The 16,561-nt window shown below is 44.6% G+C and overlaps 1 protein-coding gene across 1 annotated transcript; it reads right to left on the bottom strand.

The window, feature by feature from the left end:
- Nucleotides 1–2,489: 2,489 nt before the first annotated feature.
- Nucleotides 2,490–13,329, bottom strand: RTCA (RNA 3'-terminal phosphate cyclase). Its single transcript, XM_053915559.1, has 11 exons — nucleotides 13,031–13,329; nucleotides 12,836–12,936; nucleotides 11,115–11,258; nucleotides 10,355–10,478; nucleotides 9,418–9,476; nucleotides 8,073–8,214; nucleotides 7,691–7,815; nucleotides 6,537–6,595; nucleotides 5,684–5,778; nucleotides 4,473–4,577; nucleotides 2,490–2,921 (listed from the first exon to the last, which is right to left on the bottom strand). The coding sequence occupies exons 1-11, from the start codon at nucleotides 13,073–13,075 to the stop codon at nucleotides 2,820–2,822; spliced, it is 1,101 nt and encodes a 366-aa protein (XP_053771534.1). The 5' UTR covers nucleotides 13,076–13,329; the 3' UTR covers nucleotides 2,490–2,819.
- Between the last annotated feature and the right edge of the window lie 3,232 nt (nucleotides 13,330–16,561).

Below are 16,561 nucleotides of genomic sequence, written 5' to 3'. Positions count from 1 at the left end.
AGGCCTCGCGGGCACTGCGGGTTGGCTTGGACCACCGCAATACAGAGAGTCACACAAATTTTCGGTTTTCCCGGTGCATATAAAAGTTATGTTCACACTATACTGTAGTCTGTTAAGTGTGCAATAACATTATGTCTAAAACAATGTATATGCCTTGATTTGAAAATACTTCATTGCTAAAAAGTGCTAACATTCTTCTGAGCCTTCAGTGAGTCCTAAATGTTTTTGCTGATGGAGGGTCTTACCTTTGATTTGTGAAAAACCGCAGAGTCTGCAAAGCAAAAGAAAGCCAGGTGTGCCGGCACTGCCGTTTTAGAGGAAACACTGCCGTTCCCTGGAGTCTACATAGCACAGCTTTCAGACACCCACCAAAACAGTGCATTCCAGTTACCTAATTTTTATACCTTTATGCTTAAGAGTTCACCTTGTCATTTTTCTCTGCAATAAAAACATGCATATAAATTTGCGTTAAAACTTTTGGTGAAGACTCCTAAAAATGTTGAAAATTTCTCCTGGCTTGGTTAATTATAATTAGCTTTACTACACAATCGAGAATAACAAATCTACTTTTAAAAATATCATTAAAGATAGGAGTAAAATTCTATAGAAATGTATGTCAATGAGATTGATGCTGCTTAAAAAACTAGATCGTGGATCTATGGGTGATTATTGTTGGTTACTGGGAGGAGGCGGAGCTCAGTGGAAATCAAGAGCAACGAGGTTATCAAGCAAGTGTGGGGCTTTAAAATATATATTAATAATTGTCATGTACACGATTTAGAGTATTAATAATACAGATTATAGGAGTTAAAACACTCCACGTGGGGGGATGCGTAAGAGCAAAGAAGTAATTCATAATCCTTACTAAGCAGTCAACACCCAAAGTTAAAAAAAAATGGATTTAAACTCTCTAGTCAGCTTTTGGCAAACTGATGAAAATGTTTCTCCTAATAGCCAGAAAAGCAAGCTTTATTTGAAGATGTGATGTTGATCTGTGGAGAGGAAGCATGGGGGCTTTCACCCCCTGCGTAAATCACGCCACCATGTAAGACGAGGGTTGATACCCTGGCTGGGAGACTAATGTTTCAAACTGTCCCTTTATCGGGTGCCTTGGAGGTTTTCTTCTTCTTCGGGGGCATGGACCCTTGTGAAAATAAAACGGGTGAAAAACGAACTTCTCTTCAGTAAAGAGGAAGTGTGGTGATTGTAAAAGAGAAGTTGTTCAAAAGGACAGCTCCAAAGTGCTACCTTGACTGCGGGCAGCTCGATGGGAGGAGGAAGTAGCTATTTGGGGAGGAAATGTTGGGAACAAATTCTCTAAATGCTGCTGGCGTCTGCAAACTGGAAATCCACCGGGAGGCTTTGGGAGACAGGAGAGATGAATGCCCCTGTGTGAAGGCCACGGGGCAAGGGAGACTCTTAAAGGCCCCTAAACAGACAGTGTTGAATCAATAGTTAGATGGTCTTAAATAAGAAGAAACATGTTGAAATAAAATCTTAGATATAGAAGCAGAAATCGACTTCTGCTTAGGGAAAATAGAAATTCGAGTTACTTCTGGGACTTACAAGTTCTTCCCTGCAGTCCCACCTTCCCATTTATCTAAGCTGAGACTGAAGGAGAGGGATGCGCCCCAGCCCAGATTAACCGTGAACTCTTCTGTATGCTGCTGACCTTGGACTCATTCCCAAGTCCCCAACCTCCGCATTCCCGGCGACCTCTTCTACATGTGGGCCCCTTGTCAGAAGCTGCCTGGCTCACGTGAGTCTTCAGAGCCCAAATTTATCACAACCCCTCTAAAAACCATCCTAAAAGTGTAGTTTTGCTCTAACATAGAAATACATATCCTATCTCACTTGTTAGAATGTATAAAATTTATCCACGGTGTGAAAATATTAAATAGCAAGTAATACTGTCACCCTCACCTTCAAAGCAGATGGAACCCACCTGTCCAGGGCCACAGAAATCACAGACCAGAGTCGCGGTTAAGTGCACGGAGTCATCTTTTTCATCCCACTGCCCTACGGGGGACTCACCCAGCACTTTCTGCGTGTATGACCACACCGCCCTCTGGATCTAAGTCTTAGGCTGCTTCAGTCATCACGGGGTACAGTGCCAGACGGAGCCAAGTGTTGATGAACCCTCAGATACCACAGCGAAGCAGTCTCGGTGTGGAAGGGCCAGAGGTAAGACAGCACAGGCAACATAAGGCACATTCTGGTCCAAAGGCGCTGGGTGATTTCACAGCACAAGCCAAACAGAAGAAACTCGGCTGGGGCTGACACTTTGCAATTCTCCTGGTTTGGCTTTCCCAAAATATGCCCCGGATTTGAAATCAGTATTACCTAGTGCGCCATGAGAAGGAAGGAGTGTGGAGTTAGAACGAGCAAATGCTCACTAAATCACGCACACGGCGAGGACGCAGTGCAGGAAATCCTCTCGTTAACCTTCCCCTGAGACTTCAGCGCAGTGATCCCACAGGCACACGAACCGCAGTCAACGCGCCATTCCTGGCTTTATTACATAAAAAAGAAAAGCACACTTCGGGGGAAAGAACATTTTATACCAACACTTCCACGCTGACATCAGCTGTGAGCAGACACGTCCGCCGACTCGTCCACGTCCTGTCCACGTCGCAGGAGACATTCGAAGGGAGACGAATCCAATGGGGCATCTTCAGCAGATGGAGAACCCTCCGTGCTCCGCCCCCGAGGTGACGTCAGGTTCTTGAACAAGTCACTTCTTGCTCGTCGTTTTGCAGTATTTATTGAAATGAGTCAGTGCCACCATTCACCGAGGTGTCATTTAAAAGGCACATACCCTATAGATTGGGATTCGCCATCCCGATTCCTTGGCACTCGATAATATAGGCGTCTTTAGAAGCATCTTCTTCATCTTCTGATTTCTTCACAGTGAATTTAGCCTGAAATCAGAAGAGTTTTTAGTATGTAATATAGCAGGAATAAGCCCATAATTACAGCTTACATAAGCAGGTGGTTAACAGCAAACTCCTTTTCCTGAGGAAACTAGAGGAGAAAGATCAAATGAGTCATGAGAAACTCAGCAGCCTAGATATGACCTAGTTCGTTCCAGAACCAGGGCTCTGAATGAGATTCAGAGGCATACAGGCCTGTGGAGTGTGGTGAAAACAGGCAGCCTGAGGCCACTCCACACGCCCTGAATCAGAGCCCCCAGGAGCCCAGCGTGAGCAAATAATCCATTTTTACCTCTCAGTTGTTAATGATAATGCCCCCCACTACCCACTTCCTAAGTTTCTCTAAAACACAGCGGCACCGAAGCATCTATACTTCTTTCCATCTTGTCAAGTGTCAAGTTAACTAGTGTGCATTACTTTTGTAATTTTTAAAAATGCCTAAGGTCAGCACCTTCCTTCATAAAATTGAGTTATACATTTTATCTTACAAAATTACATTAGAAAGACTATAGTAAAATGGAAATACGCTACGTGTTACTGAAAAAGGCAAGAAATGAAGCTGTGTGCATTAACTGTAAAAAAATTCAGAGAAACAATTTTAAGGGAAGAGAAAAATACTTAAATGTCAACAGTGGTTTTACTAGCAAGGAGAATTATGGGCAAGTATTCCTTCTCTATTTTCCAAATTTTCTATAAAGACATCATTGATTTCAGATGAACTTAAGAGGACTGGTAAATGTTAAAATATCAGCAAATATTCTATTCTACCAATAGAATCACAAGAAAGTAAAATACTGTATTTTGCTGTGTATAATGCACACTTTTTTGCCCAAATTTTTGAGGGGAAAATAAGGATTATCCATGGGTAGTGCCTGAAATACCTTGTATCTGTTCTTGTGTTTTGTAATTATTTGTTGCATAAAATTTCTTGGTACCATAATATGTTCAAAAATAAATGCTAAAATTCCCTTATAATACAAAAAAAACAAGTATCTAAATATAAATAAATAAAAAGCTGAATTAAGTAATTAAAACAAAAGATTTTTTTCCTGAAAGTTTGGGCCAAAAGCATGGGTGCACATTATACACAGGAGTGCATTATACACAGCAAAATACAGGGTTTAAAATTCTATACAAATATTTAAGTTTACAGCCAAGGACAAATGCCTTGCAATTTGATTTCCTGGTTCCCATGGAAACATCTTTGCTTCCTGGATGGGGCAGCGCCACAGGTGGGCTTTGATGTGAGCTTTCCTGGGTTTGCTCAAAGCCCAGCTCCGCCCTGAGAAACCGTGAGGTCTTAGCAATTGCTCTCCTCCCTCTGCCTGATCTTACTTCTGTGTGAAGTGGGAGTGATAACAGACAGGTGCCTACAGTGGGCACGACTCGGTGACGTGGCCGAGGTAGCTCAGTGTCTGCCACACAGGAGTGTTGATGAGGGACAGCAATTACGACTGCTACCAGGTTTCTGTTTACTCGAACTGGACCCCAAACTGGCCACAGTGAAAATCAAATACTCTTTTTTGATGGAACACTCGCCTTTGCCAGCTGCTCAGCAAAATGAATAGCTGTTTTTGTGTGGAGTGTGACCGGTCCTGTTTTTATTCTGGAAACCCCACTGGCCAACGCCATGAAAATGATCAGCTGTTGAAAAAAGAAGAAAGAAGAAACATCTCACACAGTCCCACTTCGGAGTTAAAATTCTATCACTTTCCATACAAAAGCACTAGAAATCAAAGTAGCTAAAAGAATTTCTATTTCTTTCCGTTTCCAGAAGTCCTATGAGGATTCCAGAAAATCTGTGTCACCCAAAGGCCGTAGTGTTGCACAGAGATGCTCAATGGTCCTCAATACAGAGTTTTTAAAATTAACGTTTAAGAATAAAATACAGTTAAAGTTAACATAGTTCATCAGACCAACTACCTATACAGGCTGGTATATACAACATGACAAGCATCTTCCACTCTCTAAAATTACAACCTTTTAACGGGTAAATCAATACACTAATACAGAAATACGGTGAGTGTAGAGTAGACCTGGGCAAGGAGGAAGAGACCAGAAGTAAGGGAAACTGTCTTAAGAAGCCAGCTAAGAAATCTTAAAGAATACATTTGTAAATGTAGACCATGGACTTGAGTTCAAGGAGAGAAAAGTGCGGCAGAAAGAAAAATCTGTCGAGGCAGCGGACCATAAAGGATATTTGGAAATATTCTTAGCATTTCTTGAAGTGAGCAGATGCGTTAGGGTTGAGAGTGGAGAGGCTGGCTGGCAGAAGATAGGAGGAGGAGGAAGGTCTGGGGTGGCGAGGTGGATCTGGGAGCTGTCAGCACCCAGAAAGAAAGAACCCACAAGCCGGGTCAGACAACAGAGGGGCTGCATAGAGACACAGGGAAGAGGGGTGCGCCTGCGCGGGGGGCGCTCCAGCGTTCAGAAGTGGGGAAGATGAAAGCGACACCGGTGACAAACGAGAACAGGTGACCAGTGAGACAGAACGGTAAGTGTATCGGACATCATGGGAAGAAAGCATCCAGGGAGGAGGGGTGACCCACTGTGCCAAAGGCTGTAGTGCGTCATGGAAGGTGAAGTCTGGACTCTGAGGAACAGAAATCCCAGAATAACACTGCAATAACTAACTGAAGTACGACACGCCAATCAGTGTATGAAAGTCAATCATTAAAATGTACATTCAATCCTACTACCAAATACTCAAATCTAATAGGCTCAGAGGTTTTACCTGGAAGTGCCATTACCTGGTCTTGCAGATACTCATCCACGGCACCGCCGTGTCTGAGGTTTGCTAAGAGCATTTCGGCAGCTTCGATCCCAACCTTGTCTGCATTTACACCTAGGACAGGCACAACGTAAGAAAACTGATTGAGAGGCAGAGACTCGAATTAATATGTCCCTGTTAGCACCAATTCAACCATTTTTCGGGCTCTCAACTCACCCAGTGCGACTTTAGGATAAGAGTTTTATGTATGTATGTATATATAATCTTCTGAGCACTTAGCATATGCAAATATTATATCTGATCATGAACCAATCAAGCAAACCCAAATTGTGGGAAATCTTATGAGACACTGGCTTGGACTTTTCAAAACGCCAATATCATTAGAGGAAAAAACGGTGACGAGACTATTCTGCAGTACAAAAAAGAAGCTTAAACAGACACGACAACCAAAGGCTGGTTGTGCTCAAAAAGAAAAATCCCACATTGCTTTATCTCAAGAGTATTTTGGAGGCAACTGGCTATGTCTGAAGATGACAGACACATTCTTTGGGCGTAAAACTGGCGCCGTGACCACGCAGGTGCTGCCTTTGGATGTACGCGTCGCAGTCTTCAGTATTCTGGCACCTTCCACCGAAGCGCTTCAGAAACCCAGGCGCCCTGCTGCTCAGTGTCCATTGTTGGTGGACCAGGGAGGGCAGAGCATGGACGTTCACTGGTCCTTCAACCTTTCTATGGGTTTGACATCTTTCAAAGTACAAAGTGAGGGGAAAGACTGAAAATTTCATTGACTCTAAAACAGGACCGGTTAACCATATCCTCCTCAACTTGTCGCCCATCGCTGGGAAGCGTGGACCCCCTTCATTTGTCTGTACCTCGTTTACCGAGCGATGACCCAGCCAACAAACAGCCCGTGGATGTCTCTGCAGTGATGCTGCGTAGGAAGAAGAAAGTGTTACTACTTATGCCATAAACATTCTAAAGTTAAATGCAAATATGACACAGAATAGTGGCTGCTGAACACAAAGAATTAGATCTAGCTAGAACGTTGCAAAAGCAAAATTGTTCACACAGAGAGGCATGCTGAGCATTCTCCATCTTCATCAAGGCCTTAGTGTCCCTCAGCCCTTCAGGCAGGAAGTCACCCCAGATTCTAATCCACTCGCAGGTTAAGGGGCCGCGCTCCCCGAAGTGCTGTCCAGCACTAAGGGGGACCATTTCATAACCAGGCTGTACTATAAACTATCTTATGACTACCTTAAAGTGAAAGGTCTTTCTATAGAATGTTTGGTTTTGTCTGATAGTTTTTAGATAGTAGTATTATACGTAGAGCATGCATTTACTTTAAACCCTTTAACAGAAACTCTGAAAAAGAGATTTAAAATTCAAACATCCACAAAGGATACTTTTGTACTTCAAAAGCATCAATTAGAGCATTTTTAAAGCACTTAAATCAGTAACTCCTAATTGGATTAATATAATAGTTATATTTCTTTTCAAAAAGATTATTGCCATGGCTAATATTTGCTTGTAAACTGGAAATATTTCTCTGAGGATCAGCTTCAAAGGGTAACTTCTGATTCGGGTCAAGTGGAAGTTGACTATGTAGACAAAAGGGCTCTTACAACATAATAAAGGCAAACCATCCTCAGGAAAAAAACTTGGAATAAAATAATTATCTTAATTTATTGTACAACTGTTTTAGGTATAAAAGCCTTTTAAAATACAGGGTCCAGCACAAATAACGCTCCTGTTTTATTACAAACTCTTTTGTTACAAAATCATAAGCATGTAATTCTGAAACGTAACAATATCACACTCAAGCACACCATCTGACATTTTAGGTGAAATGTTCAGATTAAAACTATAAATTATTACACCCATATTATTACCACACTCCAGCAGGCCTTATTTCTGCTGGACCCTGTGTATCTTCTTTTTAAACAAAGAACAACTACAAATCTTGCATTTAAATATGAGTTATTTCGGGGCTCTCAACCAGCATGCAGGAGAAAGCACAGAGCCGTACATGATTCCACTGCCGTTGCCAAAGGCCTGGTCGCCCGGCTCCTGGACCGGCTGGATGTTCACGTACAGGTCCCGGAACTCCTTCCTGAGGCACCTCACCGCCGCCGCCGCCATGTCCTTTGCCATCTGTTTTGGCAAAACAGAAAAACAGAGTAAAACAAGTTAATGGTTATTTTGACAATTGTTTTCATGCGTTCGAGGGCAAAATAACTTTTACATGTATTATACAAAAACTTGATTTTCGTGACTCAAGAGCACAGAATTTTAAGAAAAAACTGTTCATAAAAGGATTTATTTAAAGTTCTTTCAATAATTTCAAAATGTAGAGGATGTAGCACTTATTGAGACACACCTACGCTTCTAAGAACATCTAGACAACTCACTTTAAATGGCAAAACACCAGCCACGAACGCTCTTCCATGTATCTTAGTCACGGAGCCACGGTCAGTCAGATTTATGGGGTTCAGCTGTTTAACTGGTGACATCTGGACAATCACTTCACCACCCCCCTTTGGGTAGTAGCCCCTATAAAAAAGTGTGACAACACTCACATAAGCTGATTGCATGGCAAACATAAAGCTCAGTATCTGTCATAAAACAACATGTGAATGACATGCAACCACGTAAGTGAGGTTCGAAATTTCCAAACAACCTTTGGGATCTGTATTGCCCAACATGATAGCCTCAGTCACCAAGTGACCATTTCAACGACATAAAATTTGAGACTCCGCTCCCGGGTCACACTAGCCACATTTCAGGTGCTCAACAGCCATGGGTGGCGAGTGACCACCATGCCAGATAGATGCGGGGACAGAAAGGGGACGTTTCCCACAATGCAGGAAGCTCTACTTGATGGGGTTTTTTCAGGATAAAAGCTCCTTGATCTAAGATGTTGTCTATTTTGTTCCCGTGCCTAAACCAATGCCTGGCACATAGAAGATGCTCAGTCAGTCATATGCGTATTTAAGTGGCTGAACACCAGTAAAATCAAACTCTAATTCTTAGCATCATTGATTCCACAGCAGATGCTGCAGACACGCAGGGGAGCCCAGGAGGGGCTCTCCATCCAGGAGGCAGATGGCGCCCCACACAACCCACTAGCACAAAAGTCGGCCAGATGGAAAACTACGTCAGAGGTGCAGGGAGGGATTCATGGACGAGCCACCCAAGACATTACAAGTTTTGTTTGGACAAACTAAAGGATTTCCAATTTTTTGGAGAGCAGGGGAGGAAGCACCTATACAAAGACAGGAAAGTCTGAAGGCACCAGGATGTTTACGGAGTAGCAGGGAGCCGCAAAATTGGAACAGTGGGGTGGAGAAAGGGGACGGCAGGGCTAGAAAGGCACATTGCAACGAGACTGCAAAACACGCAAATGCCACAGCCAGAGAGAGACATGGCCTTTGCCTTAGGACAACCATTCTGCCTGCACTGTGGGGAGAACGCCTTGTAAGGACCCCGCAGTCTTCGGCCTACTGTCGGCACACAGTAGGTGTTCAGTGGGAGCCGAATGTCGGGAACACTGGCCACAAAGGGGCCTCAGTGCTGAGTTCCCTTAAAAGTCTTTCTCCCCCAAAGAAGGGGACTGTCCCCAGCAGCTGCTCAAACCTCAAAGCACAATTATTTCCTACAGGAAATGTAAGGTGAGTGGGCTCCAGAACGAGGGCTCTCTAAGGTCCCCCTTTTCCACCATCTTTCCCACAAATGGCCAAGAAATAAGTAACTTACCTCATTTTAATGTCACAATTAAACTTGAAACCAAATTTTTCAACAATGGGCTTGAAAACCTGCAAGATCAGATCACTGTTAACCTTCACAACCAATAGTCACTGATTTAGCAAGTGTATTTATAACACACAAGTGCTCTGCATAGAGCTACTTATGAGACACTATAAAAAGTGAAGTAAAAATGTAGAGGCTAGTTCCAGTTTTCGAATAAAGTAAGTGACACGGAGCTATAATTAAAGGTTTACTTTATCAGGGCTCTGCAAGTCTGTCTAATGAAAATAAAGCTCACAGCTCAGGAGACTGGATTCCAGTGGTCACTTCACCCCAGAGGCCCACATTCCCCATCCCTTCTCAATGTAATGCACCGTAAGAAATTAGGGGGTTCGGGTGAACGGGATTCTATTCCGCCTTCTCACTGCCCGTGAAGAATAGTACTCCAATGAACATGGGAATGCTGATATCTCTTTGAGATCTTAATTTATCATTCCTTTTGGATTAATGCCCAAAAGTAGGATTACTAGATCATAGGGTAATTTTATGTTTGATATTTTTGAGGAACCCTCATACTATTCTCCATAGTGGCTACACCCTACTGGGTTCCCACCAACAGTGGACAAGGGCTCCGATTTCTTCACATCCTCACCAACACTTGTGAAACATGGAATTTAATTCTTGTTGGGAGGCTTTTCTTCCCAATCGTAATTCCTGTATTTATAAAAGAATTGGTTTCTATATAAGTAATATAACTCACATAATAATTACACTTGATGTTTTTAAAGAATTCACCATGAACACATCTAAGCTACACCCCAGAATCTAGAGTACACATGATCCCCCCACAAAGAACCACGCAGGTATGCACACAAAACCGCTCGGGGTATATTTAGTACACCCTGCCAGCTCATCTTGGTTTGTCAACAACCTCCACAGCCCTCACCGTGGCCGTGTAATCGATCTGTGGGGCCATCTCAGCATTGGTCCCGCCTCTCAGACGCAGCTCCGATGGGGACGCGGCGAAGAGGACACAGGGCATGGACACCTGCAGCAAGAGGCACACGCTCCTGGGGGAGGCAGAACAGGCTCAGCTGTACGTGCTGCTTGGAGTTACAAGAAAGTGACATTTCCACGTCACCATGGGCAGAAGCACAGACAACTGGGAAGACAGGTACATGCCCCCAAGTTTAATGTTAAAAAACATGTCAGTACCTGATGACAGCCTGAGTCTGAAAGACAGTATTTCATAGTACATGAAACCAGCCCTACATGTAATGGTTATATTCCCAGGTTTCCAATGGGAAGAAAGAAAACTAAGATCATACCCCAACTAAAAGCAGTATAAAATGATTCATAATTAGCTGTAAGTCAAGAACGAAATATACTACAATGCAAAGGCTACTATGACTGCAAAGCAAGAAAACAGTTGTTTTCAGATATATCATTTATAATAATAAGTAAGGAAACAAATATGCTATACTACACATGTGAGAAAATTCTCAATATAGTAATAGCTACAATTAATCAACAATTAAGTATCCAAAACGTCTCAAACTCTAACAGGTAAGTGTTTTATCTGCAGTTTAAAGGTAGGAAACTAGAGCTCAGAGAGGTGGAGCCACTTGTCCAGGTGGCGGCAGGACGCGCACGTGAATCCAGGTCCAGCTCCAAAGCCAGGCCCAGGGGAAGGAAGTGCCACATACCCTGCTGTCTTGGTATCTGCTGTGTGGGTCCCACCTCTGATCTTCCCTGGTGTGAACGTTATCTCCGTGGAGCCGATTTCTGCCCCGTTCAGCTGCCCGTCACACAGATCTCGAATCATTTCCAGTCCAGATAGATGTTGAGGCCTTCAGGTCATAAAACTGTGTCAAAACGTGTGGACCCAGACTGCCTGTCCCTCCCTCATCTGTGACTCAGTTACAAAGGTGCAGTGGCATGAAAATGGCAAGCCCTGACCACCGGAATCACCGTGAAATCTTCGGTGTCAGAGTTTCCTTGGGGTTTTATGCTCCTGGACGAGCTGCTAGTAGGCATCATGTTAAAGGATCCTTCTAGACCTTTAGCTATAAACACATCGCTGATGTAAATTAAGTGTGAGAAGAGGAAAAGTAATAAAGCTACCTAAGTGCCAGAACTCTCACTTGCACTTTCCTGAACAATCTAAGGTACGTGTTCCCCCAAGATTCATACATTGAAGCCCTGACAGCTAGCATCTCAGAATGTGACTGAATTTGGGACAGGCCTTTAAAGGAGGAGATGAAGTTAAAGGAGGCAGTTAGGGTGATAATCCATTCTTACTGGGGTCCTTATATTAGAAGGAGGAGACTGGTACCCCCTGGGGGACACCAGGGATGTGCAGGCAGAGAAGGATGACTATGTGAACAGCAGCCAGGGGTGGCCAGGGAGAGAAGCCTGAAACAGAACCCTCCCTTATGGCCCTCAGAGGAAACTGCCCCCGCCAGCACCTTGATCTTGGACTTGCAGCCTCCAGAACTGTGAGGAAATTAAGTTCTGTAGTTTAAGCCACCCAGTCTGTGGTATGTTGTTGTGGCAGCCCCAGCAAAGTGATAAAGTCCCTAACACAGCTTCATGAATTGGATTCCCCTCCAGGCCAAAGGGGGTGCTGCACACAACTGTGGCAAAGGTAATGAGTGTCCACCACGTCACTAACTGCCTCTCAGTCAATAATTTCAAAATGGACTATGGGTAAAATAAAAAGCTAAGAGATAGCTGAGCTACCACAATGGGCGATAATACAAAATACATACACAGGAACCAGTTTGGCTATAACCTGGGTCCTCTTCTAACAGGTGTGTATACCTGAACCTCATCTGGGGGCATGCCTAGTTTCCCAGACAGAAGGAACAAGGTCAAGTGCCAATGTTTCTCCTCCACAGCCCATCATTCGGGTCCTATTCACAGCTTCCTAGAGGGCTGAATGAAAGTGGACTGGCAGTCTCTGGGTCCTTCCCTGGTCTGTGATTCGAAAAGGAGCGAGTGGCGGCAGAGAACGGCTGGTTAAGAAGTGGGGTTGCCTCGGGCTCCAGAGGCCCATCTGCCCTCTGGATCCATCTTGTCAGCTGCTCTGAGCTCTCCATTCCAGGTGGCTGGAATGCCCGATTAGGTGGGGAAACATTTTAAAAGCTGGGTCTTTAGGAAATGAAGCAATTCTAGCCAGAGCAAACAAGGGGCGAAACTTGCCCCTGGAGGGTTTCAAGACCGCACAATCCAGGCCAGAGCTAACAGCCCAGGCTGGAGCGCTGCACCCTGAGGACTGTGCAGCCCTATCTTCTCAGCATCACTGCGGGGGCTCCTGAGTCCCCAGCCCCACGCCCTCCCCAAGTCCCCAGAGCCCGTTTTCCTCGGCATGTCCCGGTAGCCACCCCCACCCAGTCCCTAGGCCCCGCCCCCAGCGCCCGATTACCGCAGGCCCGGCGTGCTGCGGCCTGCTCGGATCTTCTGCACGCGCAAGGGCACGCCCAGGAGACAGCTCAGGGCCGTGGACACCCTCAGGATCTGGCCACCCTGCCCAGGGTGCGGGACGGAGAGAAAAGGGAACGTGAGACCACAGAGCTTCCCTCACCACACTCCCACCCCACGGCCTCTGCCCCGCACTCACCCCTTCCAGGACCCCGCCGTCCACCTCCACCCGCGGCCCCGCCATCGGGGGCACCCCGGGGTCCGGCCCGCAGGCACACAGCCTCCGCTGGAGCGCAGGGACAAGGACGCGCCAGCTCCCGCCCCGCAGCTCCGAAAGCTGGTCCTCGCTCGGGCCCGCAGGGGTCGGGAGGATCCGGCGGAGAGGGAAGAAACGGCGGATCCCTGAGAACCCAATTCCACGGAAACCACGCGGGACACTCAGCTGGAGGAACCAAGTCCGCACGCCCAGCGGAGGCCAGTGCGCATGCGCGCCGCTGGGGGAGGTGGCGTGGACAAAATCGCAGCAAATCCCTGGCTCCGGCGAAGACGCAGCGGCCGCAGGGCGGCGTTGGCGAACGCGGCAGGAGGTGTGTCTCAAGGACCCGTGCTGTGAACACAATTGCAATGACCGCGGGTTGCAGAAGCCTTCGTTTCCTCTGTAACCGGCTCCTCTGGTTGTCTGGCAGGCTCGTGTGAACATCGGTGCTTATCTCTGTTTTCTCCATGAGCCGCGGCACCCGGAGCTGGATCCCTGTAGAGCTGAGAGGCAGGAAAGGGCCGGCCCCCCGCAATGCACCGACCTCCTTGGGCTGGTCCGGTGTATCTTCTCCGTGGCCTGTCCCTTGAAATGCGTGTGCCCTGGTATAGAGTATTATTATTTCTTTTTCTCTTGTGAGACACATGTAAAATGGTGCAGTCACTTTTGAAAATAGTCTGGCAGTTCCTCATTATCTTGGTTAAAGTTAAAGATACACATAACCCCTATCTCAACAATCGCATGTTTAGGTACATATTCTTACCTTACTGATCAAAATGTAACTGACCAACCAATAACATCGGTATCACCTAGAACTTGTTACAAATGCAGAACCTCATGCCTTACCCAGTTCGGTGGAATTGGAATCTGCATGTTAATAAGATTCCCAGATGTTATGAATGCTCATTACAGTCTAAAAAGCATTGCCCTAAAGAAACTTGTGCACAGGCACCAGGAGAAAAGATGGAGAATGTTCACAGCAGCACCGACGGTGACAGCAAAGAACTGGGAACAAATTGTGGAAAATTAAATTGTGCTATCGTCATGAAAGCTAGTTGCAGAAAGGTACCTACAGTTTGATACTGTTTCTATGACTCAAAAACGAGCCAAAGTAAGGATATATTATTAGTAATCTATAATTCTCAAGGAAATGAAGGAATGGTAAATACACAATTCAGTATAATGGTCATCTCGGGAGGAGGGGGGATGGGTTTAAGAGTAGAAGCAGACAATGACCTTCACCAGCATGGGAAAGGTTCTATTTCTTTTTTTACTATTATTTGTAAGGTTTGGTAGTGGATTCAAGGTTTTTGTCGTTTCTTAGGACTTATCTATATGGTATTCTTTTGTGTGTGTATATAATACATCACAATTTTAGTATCTTTATGGAAGTACATATATCAGAATGCTCACATGTAAGTGCACAAATCAATGATTTTTAGTAAATTCACACTTACACAATCATGGCCACACTCTAGTAATAGGACATTCTATCACCACAAAAAGCTTTCTCATTTTCCTGTGCAGTCACTTCCCATTCCCACCCCAGCTCCAAGCAACCACTGATCTGCTTTTGTGTCTGGGTAGATTTGCTTTCTCTGGACATTTCATATAAATGGAATCACTCAATATGTACACTTTCAGATCTGGCTTCTTTGACTTGGCATTAAACTTTGGTTCATGCATATTAAAGTATGTTATCAGTACTTCAGGTGAATAATATTTAAAGGTTAACTTTAAAGGATGTTAAGGATGAATAACATTTCATTATATGGACATACAACATTTTGTTTATCCATGCACCTGTTGAAGGACATTCGGGCTGTTTCTAGTTTTTGGCTGTTAGGAACGATGCTGTTAAAATTACTCTCGTATTAGCCTTTGTGTAAATGTATGTTTCCATTTCTCTTGGGAAGATTACTAAGAGTGGAATCGCTGGGTCATAATCTTTTTTATTCATCAAAAAAGAGATGAAATGACTTGTCTCTTTTGAGTGAAAGGATGAACTAGTGAATAGGTGGCATGTCTCCTGATTTTGGAAGAAAAAAAGGAAACAATACTAAATTTGGGGGCAGTAATCCATTGAGGTAAAGAGGGCAATAAAAGGAAATAAACTAGATTTTTTCTTGGGAAAAGATAGAGTTATAAAGAACTTTAAGAGGAAGAAGGTAGTATAGGGACCCTAGGAAGAAAAAAGTCACTTCCAAGGCACAGCTACTTCATCTTTTTATATAAACACATGCGTGCAGTATTATCAAATATGTTAATAGTGCCTATAAAATGCTTTGTTAGTGGGAAAGTTAAAGAATTAAAGTTTTGACTATCCCAGCTTTTCTTATAAAGGTAATAATGGTTTAGACATATTGCTTACATTAGGGGGTGTGTGTATGAAATGTACTGTCAGGCAAATAAGGCAAAAAAGAAGGGTGAGTTTGGATAATACTAGAGAGTGAATTTGTGGAAAAAACTGAGATTTTATTTCACAGCCACTAATCTTCAATATTGAGGATTATAATGTTTTCTTTGCCCCAATTTTTCCCCCTGTAATTCTTCAGACAATCTGTGCAGATTTCCATTCCCCTGAAAGAGGCAAGAAGAGACAAATGTCATCCTGGAAGAGTGACTATGCAAACTCTGATGTTTTCTGTACTGGTTCTACATTTGACATTTAAGAGGCAAATAAATCAAGTTTATGTGTCTCTGACCTATATTGCATGTGCTGGGTGGTTGCATCTGACAACACTCTCTAAGAAGGAAAGATTGTGTAAATAACATGTTTATTTTAGACATTAGGGTAACCTCGTTCATCTTCTATGGAAAAAAATGGAAAAGTCCATTCCAATAGTTGAAGAACACTCGATGCGTGTAACAAATGTCGGTCATTGGGAAATGAAATTTGAAGTAATCAAGATGGTTTCAACATGTGCAAGCTGAGGACACCAGGTACTTTCCTACTCATCCTCGGGTCTAATGTCACATAACTTTCTCCAGGTAAGTGCCTTTCCTTTGTGTTCCTTCCCCCCCGCCCCCCGCCCAAAATTTTATTTATTTATTTTTAGAGAGAGGGGAAGGGAGGGAGAAAGAGAGGGAGAGAAACATCAATGTGTGGTTGCCTCTCGCACGCCCCCAACCGGAAAGGGCCAGAAACCCAGGCATGTGCCCTGACTGGGAATCAATCCACCGTTTAGTTCGCAGACCCACACTCAATCCACTGAGCCACACCAGCCAGGGCCCTTGGGTTCTCTTAACACTATCTCCCCCCACTGCAGGGACTACAATGATGACCGCTGGTGCACATGTCCCACATTGTCCCCTAAATTAAATTTGGGCTGCCCTCCCCCCAACATGTTCCCCCTCTTCAAGCTCTTACCTCTAGTTGGGCTCCCCGACCCCCACCTACCTCGCTCCTGCCCCACCCCACCCTCTGATTGGCTGTCTGGTGGACCGCTCTTTCACTCTCATTGGTCGCTCAGG

Source organism: Desmodus rotundus, chromosome 12, assembly GCF_022682495.2.
Source record: "Desmodus rotundus isolate HL8 chromosome 12, HLdesRot8A.1, whole genome shotgun sequence".
In the NCBI taxonomy this organism is placed as follows: Eukaryota; Metazoa; Chordata; class Mammalia; order Chiroptera; family Phyllostomidae; genus Desmodus; species Desmodus rotundus.
This window is presented reverse-complemented; position numbering and strand designations above follow the sequence as displayed.

Bases quoted from the DNA above. Each gene is read 5' to 3' on its own strand.
- RTCA (XM_053915559.1), bottom strand. From the start codon at position 13,075: ATGGCGGGGCCGCGGGTGGAGGTGGACGGCGGGGTCCTGGAAGGG. The intron at 11,259-12,835 runs GTAATCGGGCGC...TATGACCTGAAG, and splicing joins CGCAGCACGCCGGGCCTGCG to GCCTCAACATCTATCTGGAC. The intron at 7,816-8,072 runs GTGAGTTGTCTA...TTGCCAAAACAG, and splicing joins CTGGTGTTTTGCCATTTAAA to ATGGCAAAGGACATGGCGGC.